The sequence below is a fragment of the Phyllopteryx taeniolatus genome, chromosome 7, assembly GCF_024500385.1.
Source record: "Phyllopteryx taeniolatus isolate TA_2022b chromosome 7, UOR_Ptae_1.2, whole genome shotgun sequence".
In the NCBI taxonomy this organism is placed as follows: domain Eukaryota; kingdom Metazoa; phylum Chordata; class Actinopteri; order Syngnathiformes; family Syngnathidae; genus Phyllopteryx; species Phyllopteryx taeniolatus.
Window position 1 is genome coordinate 8,807,996 of NC_084508.1, and position 17,424 is coordinate 8,825,419.

General features: G+C 43.0%; 2 protein-coding genes across 11 annotated transcripts in view; one reads left to right on the forward strand and one right to left on the reverse strand.

The window, feature by feature from the left end:
- Positions 1–17,424, forward strand: part of prkaa2 (protein kinase, AMP-activated, alpha 2 catalytic subunit) — a 19,572-nt gene continuing 2,148 nt past the window's right edge. The window contains exons 1-10 of one of the 5 annotated variants that reach the window (XR_009789298.1): positions 354–799; positions 3,031–3,172; positions 3,852–3,945; positions 4,121–4,265; positions 6,585–6,672; positions 8,870–9,094; positions 9,367–9,529; positions 9,833–10,171; positions 10,401–10,527; positions 10,657–11,121. Coding sequence is in view for 4 of the 5 variants with exons in the window: in XM_061778683.1 (XP_061634667.1) it covers positions 700–799; positions 3,031–3,172; positions 3,852–3,945; positions 4,121–4,265; positions 6,585–6,672; positions 8,870–9,094; positions 9,367–9,529; positions 9,833–10,171; positions 10,401–10,527; positions 10,657–10,907 (1,674 nt within the window). In the remaining variant the exon portion in view is untranslated. The other 4 variants (XM_061778683.1, XM_061778684.1, XM_061778685.1 and 1 more) reach the window with 4 other exon arrangements.
- The window catches only part of LOC133480521 (FYN-binding protein 1), a 14,612-nt gene continuing 10,685 nt past the window's right edge, over positions 13,498–17,424 (reverse strand). For 3 of the 6 annotated variants that reach the window (XM_061778672.1, XM_061778667.1, XM_061778669.1), the window contains 2 exons: positions 17,040–17,134; positions 13,498–13,633 (listed from right to left, as the gene is read on the reverse strand). In XM_061778672.1, the coding sequence (XP_061634656.1) occupies positions 13,601–13,633; positions 17,040–17,134 (128 nt within the window). In that variant the 3' untranslated portion in view covers positions 13,498–13,600. Of the gene's footprint in view, positions 13,634–14,385; positions 16,960–17,039; positions 17,135–17,424 lie in introns of those variants that run through there. The other 3 variants (XM_061778673.1, XM_061778668.1, XM_061778670.1) reach the window with 2 other exon arrangements.

Below are 17,424 nucleotides of genomic sequence, written 5' to 3' on the forward strand. Positions count from 1 at the left end.
TGTTCTACTAGTGCGCCATTGTCGTTCTTCCAGTGCACTGAGTTGTCTTACTAGTGAAGACAAAGAGCATATTTGTACATAGTAGTACATGGGACCTTAACCCTTACTAGGAGTTTGGATCAAATTTGACTCATTTATAAATGTAATTCTTTCACCCTGAAATTTTACGACTTTTCCTAAACCTAAAGCAAAGTGCAAAGAAAATGATCAGTATGTAAGGGTGTGGATATCAATGACATCAAATAAGTACTGTAAATGTTCAAACGGGTTTCCATGATGGTACTACTAGTGTAGGCCTATACTGCCATCTAGTGGCTACAAGCCCAAATGACCCCCTCAACCCCAACACGAATCGTGCGCGGGATTGGGTTTACCAGCGCGGACAGTGAATTGGTCGTGGTCACTGTTACAGAATGTTACTGTCCAATATTACGTTTTTTTTTTTTTTTTTAATGTGTGTATGTGGGGACGAACGTTTGTTTTTAAGAGTGTAAGTGAACGCGGTGAACTTGCTGGAAAGGCAACGACGTCTTAGCAGCAGCCGGTGCGTCCGCTGATGGTCACCTTTAAAACCGAGGGAGGCGGGGTCATCCGTTGAAGACACGAAGCGCTCACCCCTCCGCGCGCCCCGCCGCTGCTTGACAGACGAGCTGAGCACACCCCACTCTCACCCACTCGGATCTCCGGCGAACGGAGAAGATGGCAGAGCGGCAACAGCAGAAGCACGAAGGCAGGGTTAAGATCGGCCATTACATCCTCGGCGACACGCTCGGAGTGGGGACCTTCGGCAAAGTAAAGAGTTAAGTGCTGTTTATTATTAGCGTGTTTATGTTGGTGTGCGTTTCGGTTGGGAAGTAGTTGACGTGAACCCCCCCCCATACCCCCCCCCCCCCCCTCCCCCTTTTTGGACGCGTAGAATCGAAGTTAGCGATGGTTAGTTACTTTGCGTAACTACGCCGAGCAACGCTGGCGACGTAAGATTGCCAAAGCGTAAATACGTTTGGAGAATACGCTGGTTTGAAAGTCAAATTCTTCCACCCAAAAAACGACCACCATCAGTCGCTATCTATGGGGCAGGTGGATTAATCTGGACTCGCATATACCCGGATATAATTGGAAAAATGACACACGTATACTTGTATTACCAGCTTTATTAGTGTATATTGTCGTATTTTTTCCTAGCTAGCGCCTGCGTTGCGGTAAAGGACACCGGTTTAGCTTGTCTTTAACCCACCTTCTGTTTGAGATTAATTGGGTATAATATACGCGTCTCAAAGTCTAGCATCCCAGCGTGTTGGTGCTACATTAGCCATTTAAACGCCTTATAAATCCGGAGAGAAAAGCCACATAACACGTGTTAAATTACAGAAGGCGTAGCTACATTTGATTTCACGTCAGCTAGTTTTGACCACTTCGTGACCTTGTGACCTTCAACTTGTCAACTCTTGTCTAAATTCAGTGTAACGACACATTAATGTCACACGGAGCTCTAGCTACAATGTCATAAAACGTTCAGCAAGTTGTGTCATAAAATAAATACATTCTAACAAGATGTATTCCACCTAGTTTAATTAGAAAAATATAATCAAAGTGCTTGTTGCTTATTTGGCTACTAACAGTTAGCATACCCCCTTCAGCTTTTTGCGCTAATGCTTCACAAGTGATGCTTGGAAGTGCAGCTTTATAGGCACATAAATGATTTAAAAAAAAAAAAAAGTAGTGCAACAGGTTTCTAAAACAACCCATTTGCAACCCTTCTCCCCTTGGCACCCAAATACACTCTTCTGCAAATCTAAAATGTCATCTTGTTCCTCTGAAGTAGCAGAATAAGTATTCCAAAATAGAAAAAAAAACAAAAACCAGCTCTCATTATGATGCAACGCTGTTTTACACCACTGTAACGACATACGAATGTGTGTCAGAAAACATCCAGGACTGTCACAAAACACAAACTATGATTTTTCCCGTCAGTATGGGCCAGACAATCAATCAGCACATCTGCAAAGAGATCCTTGTGCATTTACGAGAAGTGATGAGAGTTGTGGCAGGACAGTTTGTGGCTCCGCCACCATGACAACGCCCTGAGCATCTGAGAGTTCCTGGCTGAGAGGAACATCGCTCTTCCGACACTACCTCCCGACTCACCCGACCTGGCTCCGTGTGATTTTCTTTCCCAAACTCCCAATCGATGCTACTTTGACTAGTAACTATTTTAATATGCCTACACATAACTAAGTACAAGTTTGAGCCGCTAAAATATATCCGCTTAAAGCAGTGGTGTCCAAACTATGACCTGGGGGCCATTTGTGACTCACTGTACAATTTTCAGTGGCCCGCGGCATATCCTAAAAATGACATTTGACATGGCCCGCAATACTAGATTAAAAAAAAAAAAAGGTGGAGGTGAGCAGCACGAGAAATGTGGGTTTTGAAAAAAATGGGTGAGTTGATAACACTGATGAATAAACATAATTCAGTTTTAGAAGAAAATATGGTTCCCTCCACTTTGCTCCATGTCAACACGCGATTTTCGAACATATCATATTAATGATGCTCAAGTAACTGCTTTGAAAAATTCATGAAAAATGGTCAGTTTACTATAGATTGCCCTTGTTTTGGTTCTAAATGCACAAATTTGGCCCTATTATCGGTATGTGAACCCTGCTTTATCATTGTCGGCCTGACCGTTTTCCGAGCAGATCACGGAGAAAAAATCACTCTTAACACCACCGGATAATTATCCTGTGGTGTAAAAAAAAAATACGACATTGTCGGCCTGACCGTTTTCCGAGCAGATCACGGAGAAAAAATCACTCTTAACACCACCGGATAATTATCCTGTGGTGTAAAAAAAAAATACGACAAAACACGTCAAAATACCTGAAAGATAACCTTTCAGAGACATCAGATAATCGGGCCTTTGCTGAATATGATAAGCCAGGAAACATCTTCAAATTTGACCCACTTGTTGGTATGTGTACACCTTGATTTAGCCCTAACGTGCGCCCGTTTTGTATATTGTTTCCTTAGTCGGGGAGCACCAGTTGACGGGCCATAAAGTGGCGGTGAAGATCCTGAACAGGCAGAAGATACGCAGCCTGGATGTGGTGGGCAAAATCAAACGGGAGATCCAGAATCTCAAACTATTTAGGCACCCGCACATCATCAAGCTGTGAGAACCTCTCTTTTTTACTGGTCTGTTGTGGCATTTGCTCTGCTCGTTGCTGTTCGTCTACCACAGCTGCACCACACTGAGCATGCCCGACAGGCTCACAGAAGGTAGAACAAATGCAGACAAGCCTGCTCAAGTTAAAATGGCAAGCACTCATTGCATGGCTAAATCCTCACCAAGGAGTCTTGGCGCCGCTTGTATTTTCCCTTTGACCTTGCCTGCTTCCTCTCCCTCCGGTTCTCACACTCTCCTTCTGGCAAACTGCGTCTCGACAAGTTCTGTGTTATTTTTAGGACCCGCTCTGAGGGTCAGCCCTCCGTCACACTGCAAGTTATGGCACATATGCTATCTCTTGAGGTAGTACGCTGTGGATCACTGCCACAGACGTATAAAGTACGCACACAAACACACTTTTACAAGAGGCTTCTGGCATTGGGCGACGTGAAATGAACCCGCAGACGGTGATAAAGGGCCAAATCTCCCAGGAGTAGCCATTCATGACACTTTTTTTTCCGTCTAATAATCATCACTCAGCAGTCATATACTGTGTCAGTGGCCCTGCCTCGCTCTTTTTGACTCAGAGTAGATGATCAGACAGGAGCCTTGTATCAAAGTTTTTCCAGTTTTATAAACCCAATAGGCTCACAACATGAGGTAGAATTACGTGTTTGTGTTTCAGATACCAAGTGATAAGCACACCAACAGATTTCTTCATGGTCATGGAATATGTGTCTGGTGGAGAGCTCTTTGACTACATCTGTAAACATGGACGGGTAAGAGTTGATTTATTTATTCACTGGAAGTACACTTAAGGTAGAATGCGGTTGTTTCCGCCTTTACGAAGATAATAATGCTTGAATAATAAAGCCCAAACATGATAATGCATTCTAAATAACACTTTGTAAATCCCTCCTTCTTTATTTGTTTCCCTTCTCCTTCATCTGCCAGGTGGAGGACACGGAGGCTCGCCGCCTTTTCCAGCAGATTATCTCGGCCGTGGACTACTGCCACAGACACATGGTGGTCCACAGAGACCTCAAGCCCGAGAACGTCCTGCTGGATGCCAGCAAGAACGCCAAGATCGCTGACTTTGGTAAGGTTACCTGAGCGGAAATCCTTAAAGCTAGCCAATTTGTCCGAGGTGAAGTTTCTCAGCGAAAGTCATATTAAATGCCGAGTCATTTTGTGTCACTCGGTGCCACTTTGGTCAATCAGTAGCCAGCCACCTGTCGCATGATACAGCACCTCCTTCCCGAACACAGACAGAATGGTAGGACGGGGACAGGGACCAAGCCCTGTCGCGAATAGCGAAAATCCGCGAGTAACGGATGCCCACCCTTAAAGGTTAATTGCCTATAGATTCCACAAAATGACAGCAAAACACTTTTTCTATTAGACAAGGCTACGGCCTGAGTAAATGAAGCTAATCCCCTCATTTCAAACAGAGCTCCTTGGCCCCAACAAGCCAAAACATGGCGCAAAAGCAATATTTTGAAATTATACACGGCTTTAACATGAGCACCAAAAAGCAATTAGGAGAGTTTTTCAGCAAATAACGAAGACTAGGTTCCCCCAAAAGATCAGCCAAATTCCCAAAGGTCAAAATGCGATTATGTGTCCACTGATTTATAACCACTTGTGTGTCATTAGGGATATCTGGTGTGCTGAAGGAATTTGTCCATTGTTATTGACAAATGCAAATCATGTATCTTTGTTCTTTTATCTATACCAGTGAGGTACAGTGACAGGTAGAACAATGAACTGTTATTCCACTAGATGGCAGAAGATAACGATAACATGTTTATCCACCTGTTGCCATTCACGCAACAAACAAATAGCTTTGTGTTCAACTAGTACAACTTTGTGTCTTCCGACTTACAGTTCATACAATTTCCCTGTATCTGACCACAAAGAGGGTCAATACGGTTTCCAAAACACTCCTGCCAGCAGTAGGGGTGTGAAGGGTTGCCTAGCAACGGGCAGGTCTCGTATTAGCTCTGGCAAGACGCCTTGAGGCTCAGTGTCATCCGATAGGAAGGGAACTAGGGGTGGGCCGGGGGGTAGACACTCAGGGGGTGTGTTTTGTTGGAGAGCAGATTGGCAAGCAGTTGGTGGGAGTGTTAAGGACACCGGGGATGAAAGATAAAGGAAAGGTCAGCACGTAGCGGGGTGTCTGGTGTCCGAGTATTAGGGGAAGGCCCTGACAGGCACAGGGAGCGTCATCTCATTAGGTGAGCTTTGTTGCTCGGAGCTTAGAGACTTGGCGGGTAAAGCGGGATAAAGATATCAGCGTGCTCTTTCACCGGTCTGTCTCAAAAACATTGCCTTTTCACAAAGATTGCAATGCTTACTTTTAGGGACGTGTTCATTTACTGTATGTTAATCAAAACTTTTGCTACACCAACAGGGACAATTTCTGGAAATGTTTTAATGGTTTGTTTACAAATAGTTGGGTCTCTGTATTGCCTGCCCACGCATGGAATGTGAAATTAAACAACCAAGTTATTTATCTATTTCTGAAAATGTGTCAGTGTTCCCCCGCATAGTTTCTCCACCCATGAGATTAGCAGCTAGGATGGGTGAAAATCCAGAGCCACTTTTAAGTGATGACCAGAGGCTGACCACCGACTACTCTGTCTGAATTAGCTTTACATACAGTAAGGTTACTTTTAACCTTACTTTTTTATCTTTTAAAATTTTGGGTAAAACACAGATGATGATGTCATGTCTTTGAAAGTTTCAGATTGGCCTATTGACACAGCTGGGAATGTACAGTATTTGAAGGCACACCTGGAACACACTGCTTCTTTGTGTAACATCATGGAAGTAAAGTCAAAAGAAATCAGCCAATATATCAGGAAGCGAATTGTGGACTTGCACAAGTCTGGTTCATCCTTGGGTGCAATTTCCAGATGCCTGAAGGTGCCGCGTTCATCTGTTCATAAATATTATATGCAAGTATAAACACCATGGGAATCTTCAGTGGGTTAAGCCATCATAGAGTACCTCTCAGGTCAGAGATAGTTTCTGTCTGACAATGACCTGAAGCACACTGCCAATCTACAGAGTGTAGTGTCTTAAGTGCTACCTCCACAAATTAAAATGCTCTTTGTGGGGGTACTTGTTTCCCTCTGTGCTCCGCTTGCTTGTTCGTTCACTCTCCTTGCTCCATCCCCCGTCGTCATGGTAAAAACGTCGCTATTGGCCCAGAAACATATGGGACGAGGTGGCCAATCTCGCTTGCTTGTCTGTCGCCATACGTTCCACAATCACAACGATCATTTATTGATTTTCTGGCGGTATCACTTACTCAACCTTGTTGTCTTTGTAAAGGCTGACATTTTTTGAGACAGCTCCTAAAGGTGGTCAGTGATATATGTGCACTATTGTGTGTGTTTCATCCGGCTGACAGGTCTGTCGAACATGATGTCTGACGGTGAGTTCCTGAGGACGAGCTGTGGTTCGCCCAACTACGCCGCCCCAGAAGTCATTTCGGGAAGGTGTGTCTCTGTGGGTCTGTGCGTGTGTGTGTGTGTGTTATTTTTCCTGCCTGATTAGTGCCACCATTAGTTGTTTCAGGGGTTCTCACACTTTTTACTCGGCTTTACACGATCAGGATTTTTGGGGCCGATCAGCGAATTTAAAAAAACGATAACCAATCCGATCACACGATGGAGCAATGTGTCTATTTAAAGCACCTGTTCATTTACTCTATATACTTGTGTACTCAATTGCTCAAAACATTGTATTTACAGTAAATCATGTATCTTTGTTCCTCTATTTATGCCAGTGAGACATAGTGACAGACAGAACAAATGAATGGTCTTCTATTAGACGGCAGGAAGTACATACAATAATGAATGTATCCACTTTTGGGACATTTTTGTTTAGTGGTGTGCCGTGAGATTGTTCAATTGTAAAATATGTTCCATGGCTCCATAAAGGTTGGAAATCACTGCTCTAGTCAGATCGTGTTTTCTAATCAGTCAGGTCAAACCAACATTACAACGTGACAGAAATAATGGGTGCTAACTTACTGTAATTAAATTACTTTTTTGTAATTAAGTTACTTTATCCACACCGAAACTTTAGAGCATGATTCGACAGAACGGCGGCATGTTTACGTACAAACGTTAGTGCTAGCACTAGCTTGCGAGGGTACATAACATTTTTGTTGCCTACTTACGAGCCGTATCGTATTAAAAGTACGTGAACATACTTCAAGCAAGCCTTAAACGAACGTCCTCTCCTGTCCTGAGCACCGGTGACCACCAACACACGTTTTTCCCCATTTTGTCCTTATAATACAGTCGGCGCGATCCACTCTTGTTGTCGTCGCCACGGTAACGAGTGTATCCGGTCGCATTTGAGTTGACAAGATAAAGCTCAATGATCGTAAAAACCGGCATGCGTTGGTATCGGAATACAAGATTTTATTGCAGTAGTCTGCCATAGTGCAATCGTGAAAGAGCAAATTTGTCTTGTAGTCTGATCCGGCCGGGCATTACGTGTTGTCTGTCCCACACCGCCGACCTGTTTTTTTTTTTTTTTAAATAACTTTATTGGCCATCAGATATTTACAGTACTACGTCAAAAGGCACGCGACAAGGCTAAAAATAAACTGGCTTTTGGATTCAAATATACTGTGCACGATGGCGACGCGGAGTAAATTTCTTTTGCGGAGTCACTGATCGGATCGGCGAATTATGACATTAAAGCCAATCAGCCGATCAGCATAAAATGCTAATTATCGGCCGATGCCGATCAGGCCGATAAAATCGGTGTAAAGTCTTTTAAAGTAAAGTAAAGTTTTCACAGGGGAAAGGTTTTCCCAAGGGTCCCCCTCATGATGCCAATTAAACATGACTACCCTAGATGCCATAAGAATGACAAAGTTGCCAATTTTTGAGAAAAAACTTAAAATGAAATGATAAATTCATATTTGTTTTAAGAAAAACTGTTGTGAGAATACAGTCATACAGTCACAAGTCTTTAATTGTTACAAGAACAAAGATGTACTTTGTCGGGTTAAAAAGTCCTAATCCGATGAGAATAATGTTGTATTTTTTCAAAATTAAATCAGACTATTATGATATTAAAATCAAAGTTTAATGAGGGAAGAAAATCATACTTTTTAACATTTCAAAAATACTTTCCAACTTTATTCTCGTAATACTATGCTTTTTATTTTGGAAAGGATGCTGTTATAATTATTTAAGAAAAAATAAGACTAAATTCTCAAAAAAAATATGCTTTTTCTTCTTGTAAAATAGGACTGTATTCCTGTAGTAATACACTTTTATTTCAAAAAAAAACTGCTTTATTCAACGCATGGTTGTCAGATTTATATGATGATACGTTTCAATCATCAAAGGTTTTTTTTTGGGGGGGGGGGGCTCCAAAAGTAGGGACGGAGGAGTAATTGGTTTATTATTTTTGTTTAAATGGCACACTGGTCCCAGTATGTAAGTACACACATTTTATTTTTAAATAATTTATTACCAATTGTTTTAAGCTGTGGCTCTCTGACCCCTCAGGGGCCTCGGGACCCCCTTTCAAAACCATTGGCTTAGTTAACTGTTTCATCCATTTCACTATTAGCGAAACTGATAAAGGCTGTAATTAATGCTCTTAACCTGTGTTAGTTATTGGCCTACATACTGTAAGTAAGAACGTACTATCACACCTTGTAATCAGGCTGTACGCAGGCCCGGAGGTGGACATCTGGAGCTGCGGCGTGATTCTTTACGCGCTGCTGTGCGGCACGCTGCCCTTCGACGACGAGCACGTGCCCACGCTGTTCAAAAAGATCCGAGGGGGCGTGTTCTACATCCCCGAGTACCTGACGCGCTCAGTGGCCTCGCTGCTGATGCACATGCTGCAGGTGGACCCTCTGAAGAGAGCCACCATCAAGGACATCAGGTGGAGAGCCGATTGGGGTGGCGAAAGTCTAAATTGTCTGTGGGTTTGAATTTGAGTGTGAATGGATGTCTACAATATGTTCCCTACGATTGGCTGGTGACCAGTTTGGGGTGTTAATTAGGGTTAGAAGGATTCATTTACTAGTATGGCCCATCTGTCCATTTTGAGCACAAAAGTTTGCCCACCACTTCCCGAAGAATATTAGTTCATTCAGTGCATTTTCAACATGAACTAATATGCACGCAACGTGACCGGCTTTGTCCTCCTCCCAGGGAGCACGAGTGGTTCAAACAAGATCTGCCGGGCTACCTGTTCCCGGAGGACCCGTCGTACGACACCACAGTCTTGGACGAGGAGGCCGTCAAAGAAGTGTGCGATAAGTTCGAGTGCAACGAGTCCGAGGTGGTCTCCAGCCTCTTCAGCGGTGATCCTCAGGTATCGCCCAGACAGATAACAGTCGGCATTTATTTCCCATCATCTGTGGATGCATACAAGAATTGTACAAGCACAGCTCAATACATTTGAATTTCGCCAATTCAATAAGTAAAACTCAAAATGTGACGGGAACGTAAAGAGAGGTCAATTCCTACCTACCTAAAACCTATATAAAAAAAAAGTTATGAAATGTTTCTCTGTGTAGTGAATCTATATGAGTTTTACTTTGTGAATTGAACTACTTAACTACAGTATGTAGCGTTTGTTCCCATCTTCATGGTCCTCGTCCCCGTGTCCGCGCAGGACCAGCTTGCGGTGGCCTATCACCTCATCATAGACAACCGGCGCATCATGACGCAGGCCAGCGAGTTCTACCTGGCCTCCAGTCCGCCGCAAGGCTCCTTCATCGAGGAGGGCATGCCGCTGCCGCCGGGGATCAAGCCGCACCCGGAGCGGATGCCGCCGCTGCTGGCTGACAGCCCCAAGGCGCGCTGCCCCCTGGACGCCCTCAACACTACCCGACCCAAGCCGCTCGCCGTCAAGAAGGCCAAGTGGCACTTGGGCATCCGGAGCCAGAGCCGGCCCTACGACATCATGGCCGAGGTCTACAGGGCCATGAAGCACCTGGGTTTTGACTGGAAGGTGAGTGGGCATGTTTAATACAGGGGTGGGCAAGCTTTTGTGCCACATTTGCTTTGAAAACACACGGATGGGCCATTGAGGAGATACATTAATTAAAAAACAAATCTCAATCAAATCTCTCAATATGGGAAGAAATGGCTAAATTCGTTCAATGAACATTACAAGTCTCTTGATAAGGCGGGCCAGAGTTTGCCCACCCAATGACAACACAACTGTGCCTGTGCACTAGGTGGTGAACCCGTACCATCTGCGAGTGCGCAGGAAAAACCCAGTGACGGGCAACTTAGTGAAAATGAGCCTGCAGCTCTACCAGGTGGACAACAGGTCCTACCTCCTCGACTTCAAGAGCATCGACGGTTGGTGACGAACACAAAACTTGGGAACTCTTCACCACATATCGCCACTACCCGAGTGGATATTTTGGCGTTCGTTACCATGGAAACGCAGTAAAACGTAACTGACCCAACCTGTCCTCTGCGCCACAGATGACATCATCGAACCAGCAGGCTTCAAGTCAGGCTCGTCCACCCCTCAGCGGTCCGGCTCGACGGCGGGGCTACACCGGCAGCGCCTCAGCATCGACTCGGCGAGCCAGGCCGGTGAAATGCTTCAGCTCAGCTCGTCCCTGCCGGGTTCGCTGTACGGAAGTTCGCCAACGCTCGCCCCGCGCCAGGGCTCACACACCATGGACTTCTTCGAGATGTGTGCCAGTCTGATCACCAGTCTGGCTCGCTGAGAGGAGCTGACGTCAAGAAGGCGTGCGTGACAAAGAAGAAGAAGGAGGAAGACAATCGGAGTCTTGGCGTCAAAAGCAACCTGATATGGGGACAGGACGAAGGGGGAACCAGAAAGTCTTCAATCGGCAAGATGGCAAAGGTTAAAAAAACACCCACAACAACTGCTAGAACATCGCCGCCTACTGTAACGCTTCATCCTGACACTGATCAGAGGTCAGTTTGGAGTCTTGAGGGAGCACGTAGATGATTCATTTCTGCATCTATATGGAAAAGACTGTTATCTATGTCTACTATATTTATATCGCAGTCGCACGATGTTGCTGAACAAACAAAATCACATTATAAATGATTATTATTATTATCATTATCATTATGATTACTATTCAGGCGGCGACTGGGTAGCACTTCTGCCTGTCAGTTCTGAGGACCGGGGTTCAAATCCCGGCCCCGCCTGTGTGGAGTTTGCATGTTCTTCCCGTGCCTGCGTGGGTTTTCTGCAGGCACTCCGGTTTTCTCCCGCATCCCAAAAGCAAGCGTGGTGGGTTGATTGAAGACTCTAAATTGTCCGTAGGTGTGAATGTTTGCGCGAATGGTTGTTTGTTTGTATGTGCCCTGTGATTGGCTGGCGACCGCTTCGGGGTGCGTCCCGCCTCTCGCCTGGAAATAACGAGCTGGGATAGGCTCCAGCACGCCCGCGACCCTTGTGAGGATAAAGCGCTACAGACAATGGATGGATGGATGGATATTATTATTCAGATTGCTATTTATTTTTCTGGAGAGAGATTATTTTTAGGCATTGATTGCATTATTTAAAGGCATTTTATTCTGACTTGAACAGAGAGCAGACCTCATAGCACAGCAGGACAGTCGAATGTTCTGCTCGGAACTGACCAGTGCTGCATTTATGACACGGCACAGACGTGACATCTTGCCTTGCATTAGTAGCCTATTATACTGAACGGCGGAACCTCCGAAGCCCTCCTAAAACCTTTATTAACAGGACAGGCAATGTTTTAGTGACAAGTGACAAGTGAGTTATTTGAACAGTAACTCACACGAGTGTAAAATCAAATCAAATGCTATTTAGGGAGCACGCTCTCATCTAATCAAATCAAATCAACAAATAAGATAGATGCTAATGTTGAGAAACAACAAGGCACGCTTAACTTGAATGAAATGTAAAGAGCATATCATTCTTTAACAGTGCCACACGTGTAAGATCAAATGCTAAAACACCACTAGCTACAAGCTATCATTTCGAAAGAATAAAGCACTCTTTTAACGTGAATGAAGAATGAGGCGCATTTCATTCTTCAACTGGCACACAAGTTTAAGATCAAATCCAATAGTGTCAAATGGTAAAAGGCCACTAGGCGAGACAGCGGCGTTTGGAAAGAATTGAACACTCTTTAAACTTGAATTACAAATATGAAGCATGTCGTTCTTAAACAGTACGTGTCACAAAAATCAAATTGTGTGCAACACTAAGCCATAACCAGCTAGAAGCTAACGTAGCACCCTACATTGTCACTCAGCGCATCGCTTTACTTCATGGTAGATATTCTTCTCTTCTTCTCTTCCCTTCGTCCTTCAGACTTACTCCTTTGATGCTGTTTGAATTGAGGTCAAGTGAGATGCTCCACCAGCTCCGTTGGCCGAAATGAGTACGATATTTCACGGCTGCTCGCACACAGAATGTAATTAAAACAAACAATCAGAGTGGACAGATGGGGCGAGCTGTCACATGTGCCGTAAATCCGACAAAAAGAAATTCCTTTCTTCAAAGCCTGGAGAAGTAATGAAACTGTCAAAAGACACGTGGAGGGCTCCAACCTTTCATTGAATGCGTACACATTCAGTGCTGCCCTGCTATAGCAGATATCAGTGAATAATTGACGACCCACCACCAAATACGGTTTCTAATTGCCTATAAATGCCACAAGATGGCAACAAAGGGGACGTGAATTTGCCAAACCGTGAATATGCGGTGGTTCACTCTATATATTTTTAAATGTAACTTTAAAGAAGCACTTTGAGATGGTGTGTGTCTGTTTTGCACAACACACAATCCTTCCTCCGGCTGCCTTAAACTAATGCAAACGACGTGTGTGTGTGTGTGTGTGTTATGTGTTACGGGTTTATCACATCACATAGCATAACATTATTTTTATGAATGTAAAATATGGAAGAAAGTCTGCTCAAGTTGAATCCTCTTATTTTAGATAATGCACTGTTGTCTTCCTGCTGTTTTCAGTTAACCCATATGTTGTAACCGTTTCTTACCAACAAGGTGACCCGCTCGACACGTAATCATCTCACATTTATGTATTTTATTTAATAAGAAATAAAAAAAGGAACAAGGTGAGCAGAACAAGTTTAGGCCATGTCTACTGGTATTTATTTAAAAGTCACTCTAGGGTAATAATAATGTTTTAAAAAAGTCTGTTTGCACATAGCGGCACGGTGGCCGACTGGTTAGAGCGTCAGCCTCACAGTTCTGAGGTGCGGGGTTCAATCCCCGGCCCCGCCTGTGTGGAGTTTGCATGTTCTCCCCGTGCCTGCGTGGGTTTTCTCCGGGCACTCCGGTTTCCTCCCACATCCCAAAAACATGCATTGATTGGAGACTCTAAATTGCCCGTAGGTGTGAATGGTTGTTGGTTCCTATGTGCCCTGCGATTGGCTGGCAACCAGTTCAGGGTGTACCCCGCCTCCTGCCCGATGACAGCTGGGATAAGTGAGGAGAAGCGGCTCAGAAAATGGATGGATGGATGTTTGCACATAAAAATGCATTTGCAGCATGCCAAAAGCAACAGGTGGCGCCATAACACCATTTTGGCCAACCGAAATCCTCAATAAATTTAGATCTGGAAAAGGCAATAAACAAATCAATAATAATAAAAACATCTCCTTTGTGTTGCCTTTAATTACTTCTGAATATGACACTTAACACTAAAATTAATAGAAATAATGGAACACATTATGACATCATTTTTTTATGCAGTCAGTCAAAAATATACTGTATATAAATCGTGTTAGTATGGACTGGGTCTTTTAAAGGTGTATCACTCCCAAAATATCACAAGATTTTTCTTGATTTTTACATTACACGGGGGTGGTACAATTATTTTTGAGAATAATACCACAAGAAAAAAAGTCCTTGTGAGAGTAAACAACAAATAAGGAGAAACATGTTCATTAAAACAGATTTCAAACAATTTTTAACTATACAAATATGTTCAAATACTTCCAGAAAACGCAAAAATATCATGAGGAAAAAATGGTTCTCATGCAATAAAAATCACGTATTAAGTCGTAATTATGAATTTCCCTCTTTATTATCATAAACATTTTTGTGACATCACAGAAGATGTAATTATGATATGTTTTTGGTCTTTATTCTCATGAAATGACTTTGATTTTTACAGTGGTACCTTCACTTACAAGTGATCCAGCTTACGAGTTTTTCGAGGTACAAGCTTCCACTCCCTTTTTTTTTTTTTTTTTTTTTTTTTGCATTGACCTCTGTGTAAAAATGAGCGTGAGTTCGTGGCAGTGAACTCAACCCACTTCACAACGGGGAGTCAACAATTCTTCATAAAAGAGGTATCAAACTGTGTTAAGCCCACTCCCAGTCGAAGTTTATCGTCAAACTGAAAGAGAATTGCAGGCTGTGCATTCAAAACGATGACATCATTTTGCCTTAGGAAAGTCTGCTAGCTTAATTCAAAGACAAAATGCAAAATGCTATTGACAGGCTAATCAGTAGCATCAATGTTGCAGTCTAATAACCCTCGAAGCACTGGATATTGACAATACTCACAGGCATCTATTCTTTATCCTCTGCAAAAAAGAATTAGTGCAGTTTATTGAGTCAGTTGTAAAACGTGTATGTCTGTACTATACCGCCCCCTAGTGGCCAAGGCGCACAGACCAGAAGGCGCACAATGTGGTGCTGGAACTGATTAATGGCATTTCCATTCACTTCAAAAGTGAAGTGTTTTGAAGTTACAGGCGCAGTCCTGGAATGAATTAAACTCCAAAGTCAAGGCACCACTAGATTGCAAAAGTTGTTTATTTTTATCACAATAAGAATATTATAATTAGGATTGTTTTCTCCACGTCTGTACAATTACAACTTTTCTCCCTAATATTACGAGTTGTAATTATGACGTTCCCTTTATTCTCACAAATTAAAATGTAGACTTTTCTTCTTTATAGATATTGACTTTCATCCCGTAATTGCTTCATTTATTTGTTTTCGTAACCATTTGTATCGCTTACATGCAGCTCATAATAATAATGTGTCCTTTAAACACGTAAAACCCTTTACTGATCTTTTTGTCATTTGCGGCGCTCGACATATTGTACTCTTTTAGGCGGGGAAAGCACGCCCCCGCTGGAAGGCAGGTGCAACTGCACCCGCACGACACCAACAATAAATTAACAGTGTCAGCATTTTTTGCTTTGATGCTGTAGACAGCACTGTACATGACAATGTAAACTATTATAATGTGTGTCAAACTAGATGGAGGTACACAACGCAAACACACCCGTGTGTGTGTGTGTGTGTGTGTGTGTGTTGCTACCAGATTGTGGAGGCTTCGGATTGATCTCATCATGCATTGCGTGGAGTAGCTGTTAGGATTGTTTGCACTTTAAAGAGTATTTATTGAAAGCAAATAATGACAATAAACAAACGTACAAAAGGGAGATGTACTGTATTGTGTTTTGACTGATATTTTGTCACTTTGAGGGATGGAAGGTGCGTAAATAAAAGCGAGTACGATGATCTTTTTAGATGATTTGGTTTTAAAATCACCATTCACCATCTTAACGGAAGTGTTGTTGTATTTTTGCATATTCATAATAGCCTAAACATTAAGCTCACCTGAACAATCTAAACCGGCAATTTTGTTTAAGTGGTGTACATAACATTCCAATTATTGAGTTGATAATCCCCCTTTATGATCAAAGTTAGCAAAGACCTGATTGTTGAATTTCTCTAAAGGATTATCCAGTGTGATCATCGTGTGGTCTGGGGTACCCCACTTTACACACGTACCGATAATTGGACCTAATTTGATCATTTTTCCTTCCGATCAAAATCTGCAAATGCCTGCTTGTCGGTTGTCTCTGGAAGATTATCCTGAGTGATTATCCTGTGGTGGGGGTGTGTTAAAAGTGACTTTTCCACGATCTGCTCAGAAAAGGTCAGAAGCGACTATTGTAAATATTAACCTGTTCAATATTTACGATTGCAAATCGTTCTGTTTGTGGTGTGCTGTGCTGGTCATCCACAGTACACCACACACGATAAGAACAGTAGGCACGCTGTACATTTTTTGCTAATCGTGTGGGCTTTCTCACTATGTAAAAATTGCTTGTGTGTATAGCACACTTAAAGCTTCCTAATTGGCTATCGTTCTTTTTTTACGTCACATGGCTCAGCCAAATTTGGTGTTTCTGATTAACCCTGAAGGGTGGCTAACCTGATTAAGTTAAAAATCACTCTATTCACACCCCACACCACAGGATAATAATTCAGGATACATTTTCAGAGATATCAATTGCGCCTGTGTTTTGCAAGAGAGGAAAAATGCTCAAAGTTGTTTGTGTACCCCGCTTTAGCTCCGCGGTGTGCCTAATATTGTGGCCTAAGTGGATACACATCCGGAGGTGAGGCTAAAACAGTTTACAGATGACATTTGGCCAAATGTTAAGGGAGGAACATAGCAGCAAAGGATAATACCTAGTTATTATGATTATATCTTTTATATTTTCTCATAGGCTTAAACACTGCAAACTGGTAAATGCTAGACAGGGACCTGGAAGTTGATCCGATTGTGGTTATGTCGCACCCCCCCCCCCCCCGGGAATCAGCAGTTCAGAGTTCAAATTACCCGTCGTCTGGGTTCGCAACACAAAGAAGTCCAAAAAAAAAAAAAAAGGAAAAAAGGTCCACTATCAAATTCAAAATGATTCAAAAAAAATTTCAAAACAACTACCAAAACGCCAAAGGTGTCACAGTTTGAAGAAAGGTCACCCGCCTTACTGCAACACAAATCAAAAACAGAAAACACCTGAGATAGCATGTGCAAAAGTCAATACTGGTGGTTGTGACGCATGCTCACCCGTTTCCTTCTACTCGCTATCGTCGGCGTAGAGTTCTGGAGGAGGTAAAATGAGTAAATCTGGATCTTCAGGACCCTTTGGGTGAGGCCTGTGGCTACAAGAAAGCAGATATCTTTTTTTTAAAAAAAAAGGGTTGGAATTGACATCCTCAATGTAATCCATGATATATTATTGCATACTGAGTATGGCAGTGGCGGTTTCTGGCACGCGCGATATGTGAGGCCGCACAGGGCGGCATTGCTCGGAAATAATGTAACAATTCAATATTTATCAGAAAAGAAAGTTAGTTTTGGCAGAGACGCGAGGGGTCTGGGGTGGTGAGTGACTGAGACTACATTCCAATCTCCCTTCAATTGTTTTTGATTTGTGTTTTTGTCAAGCGAG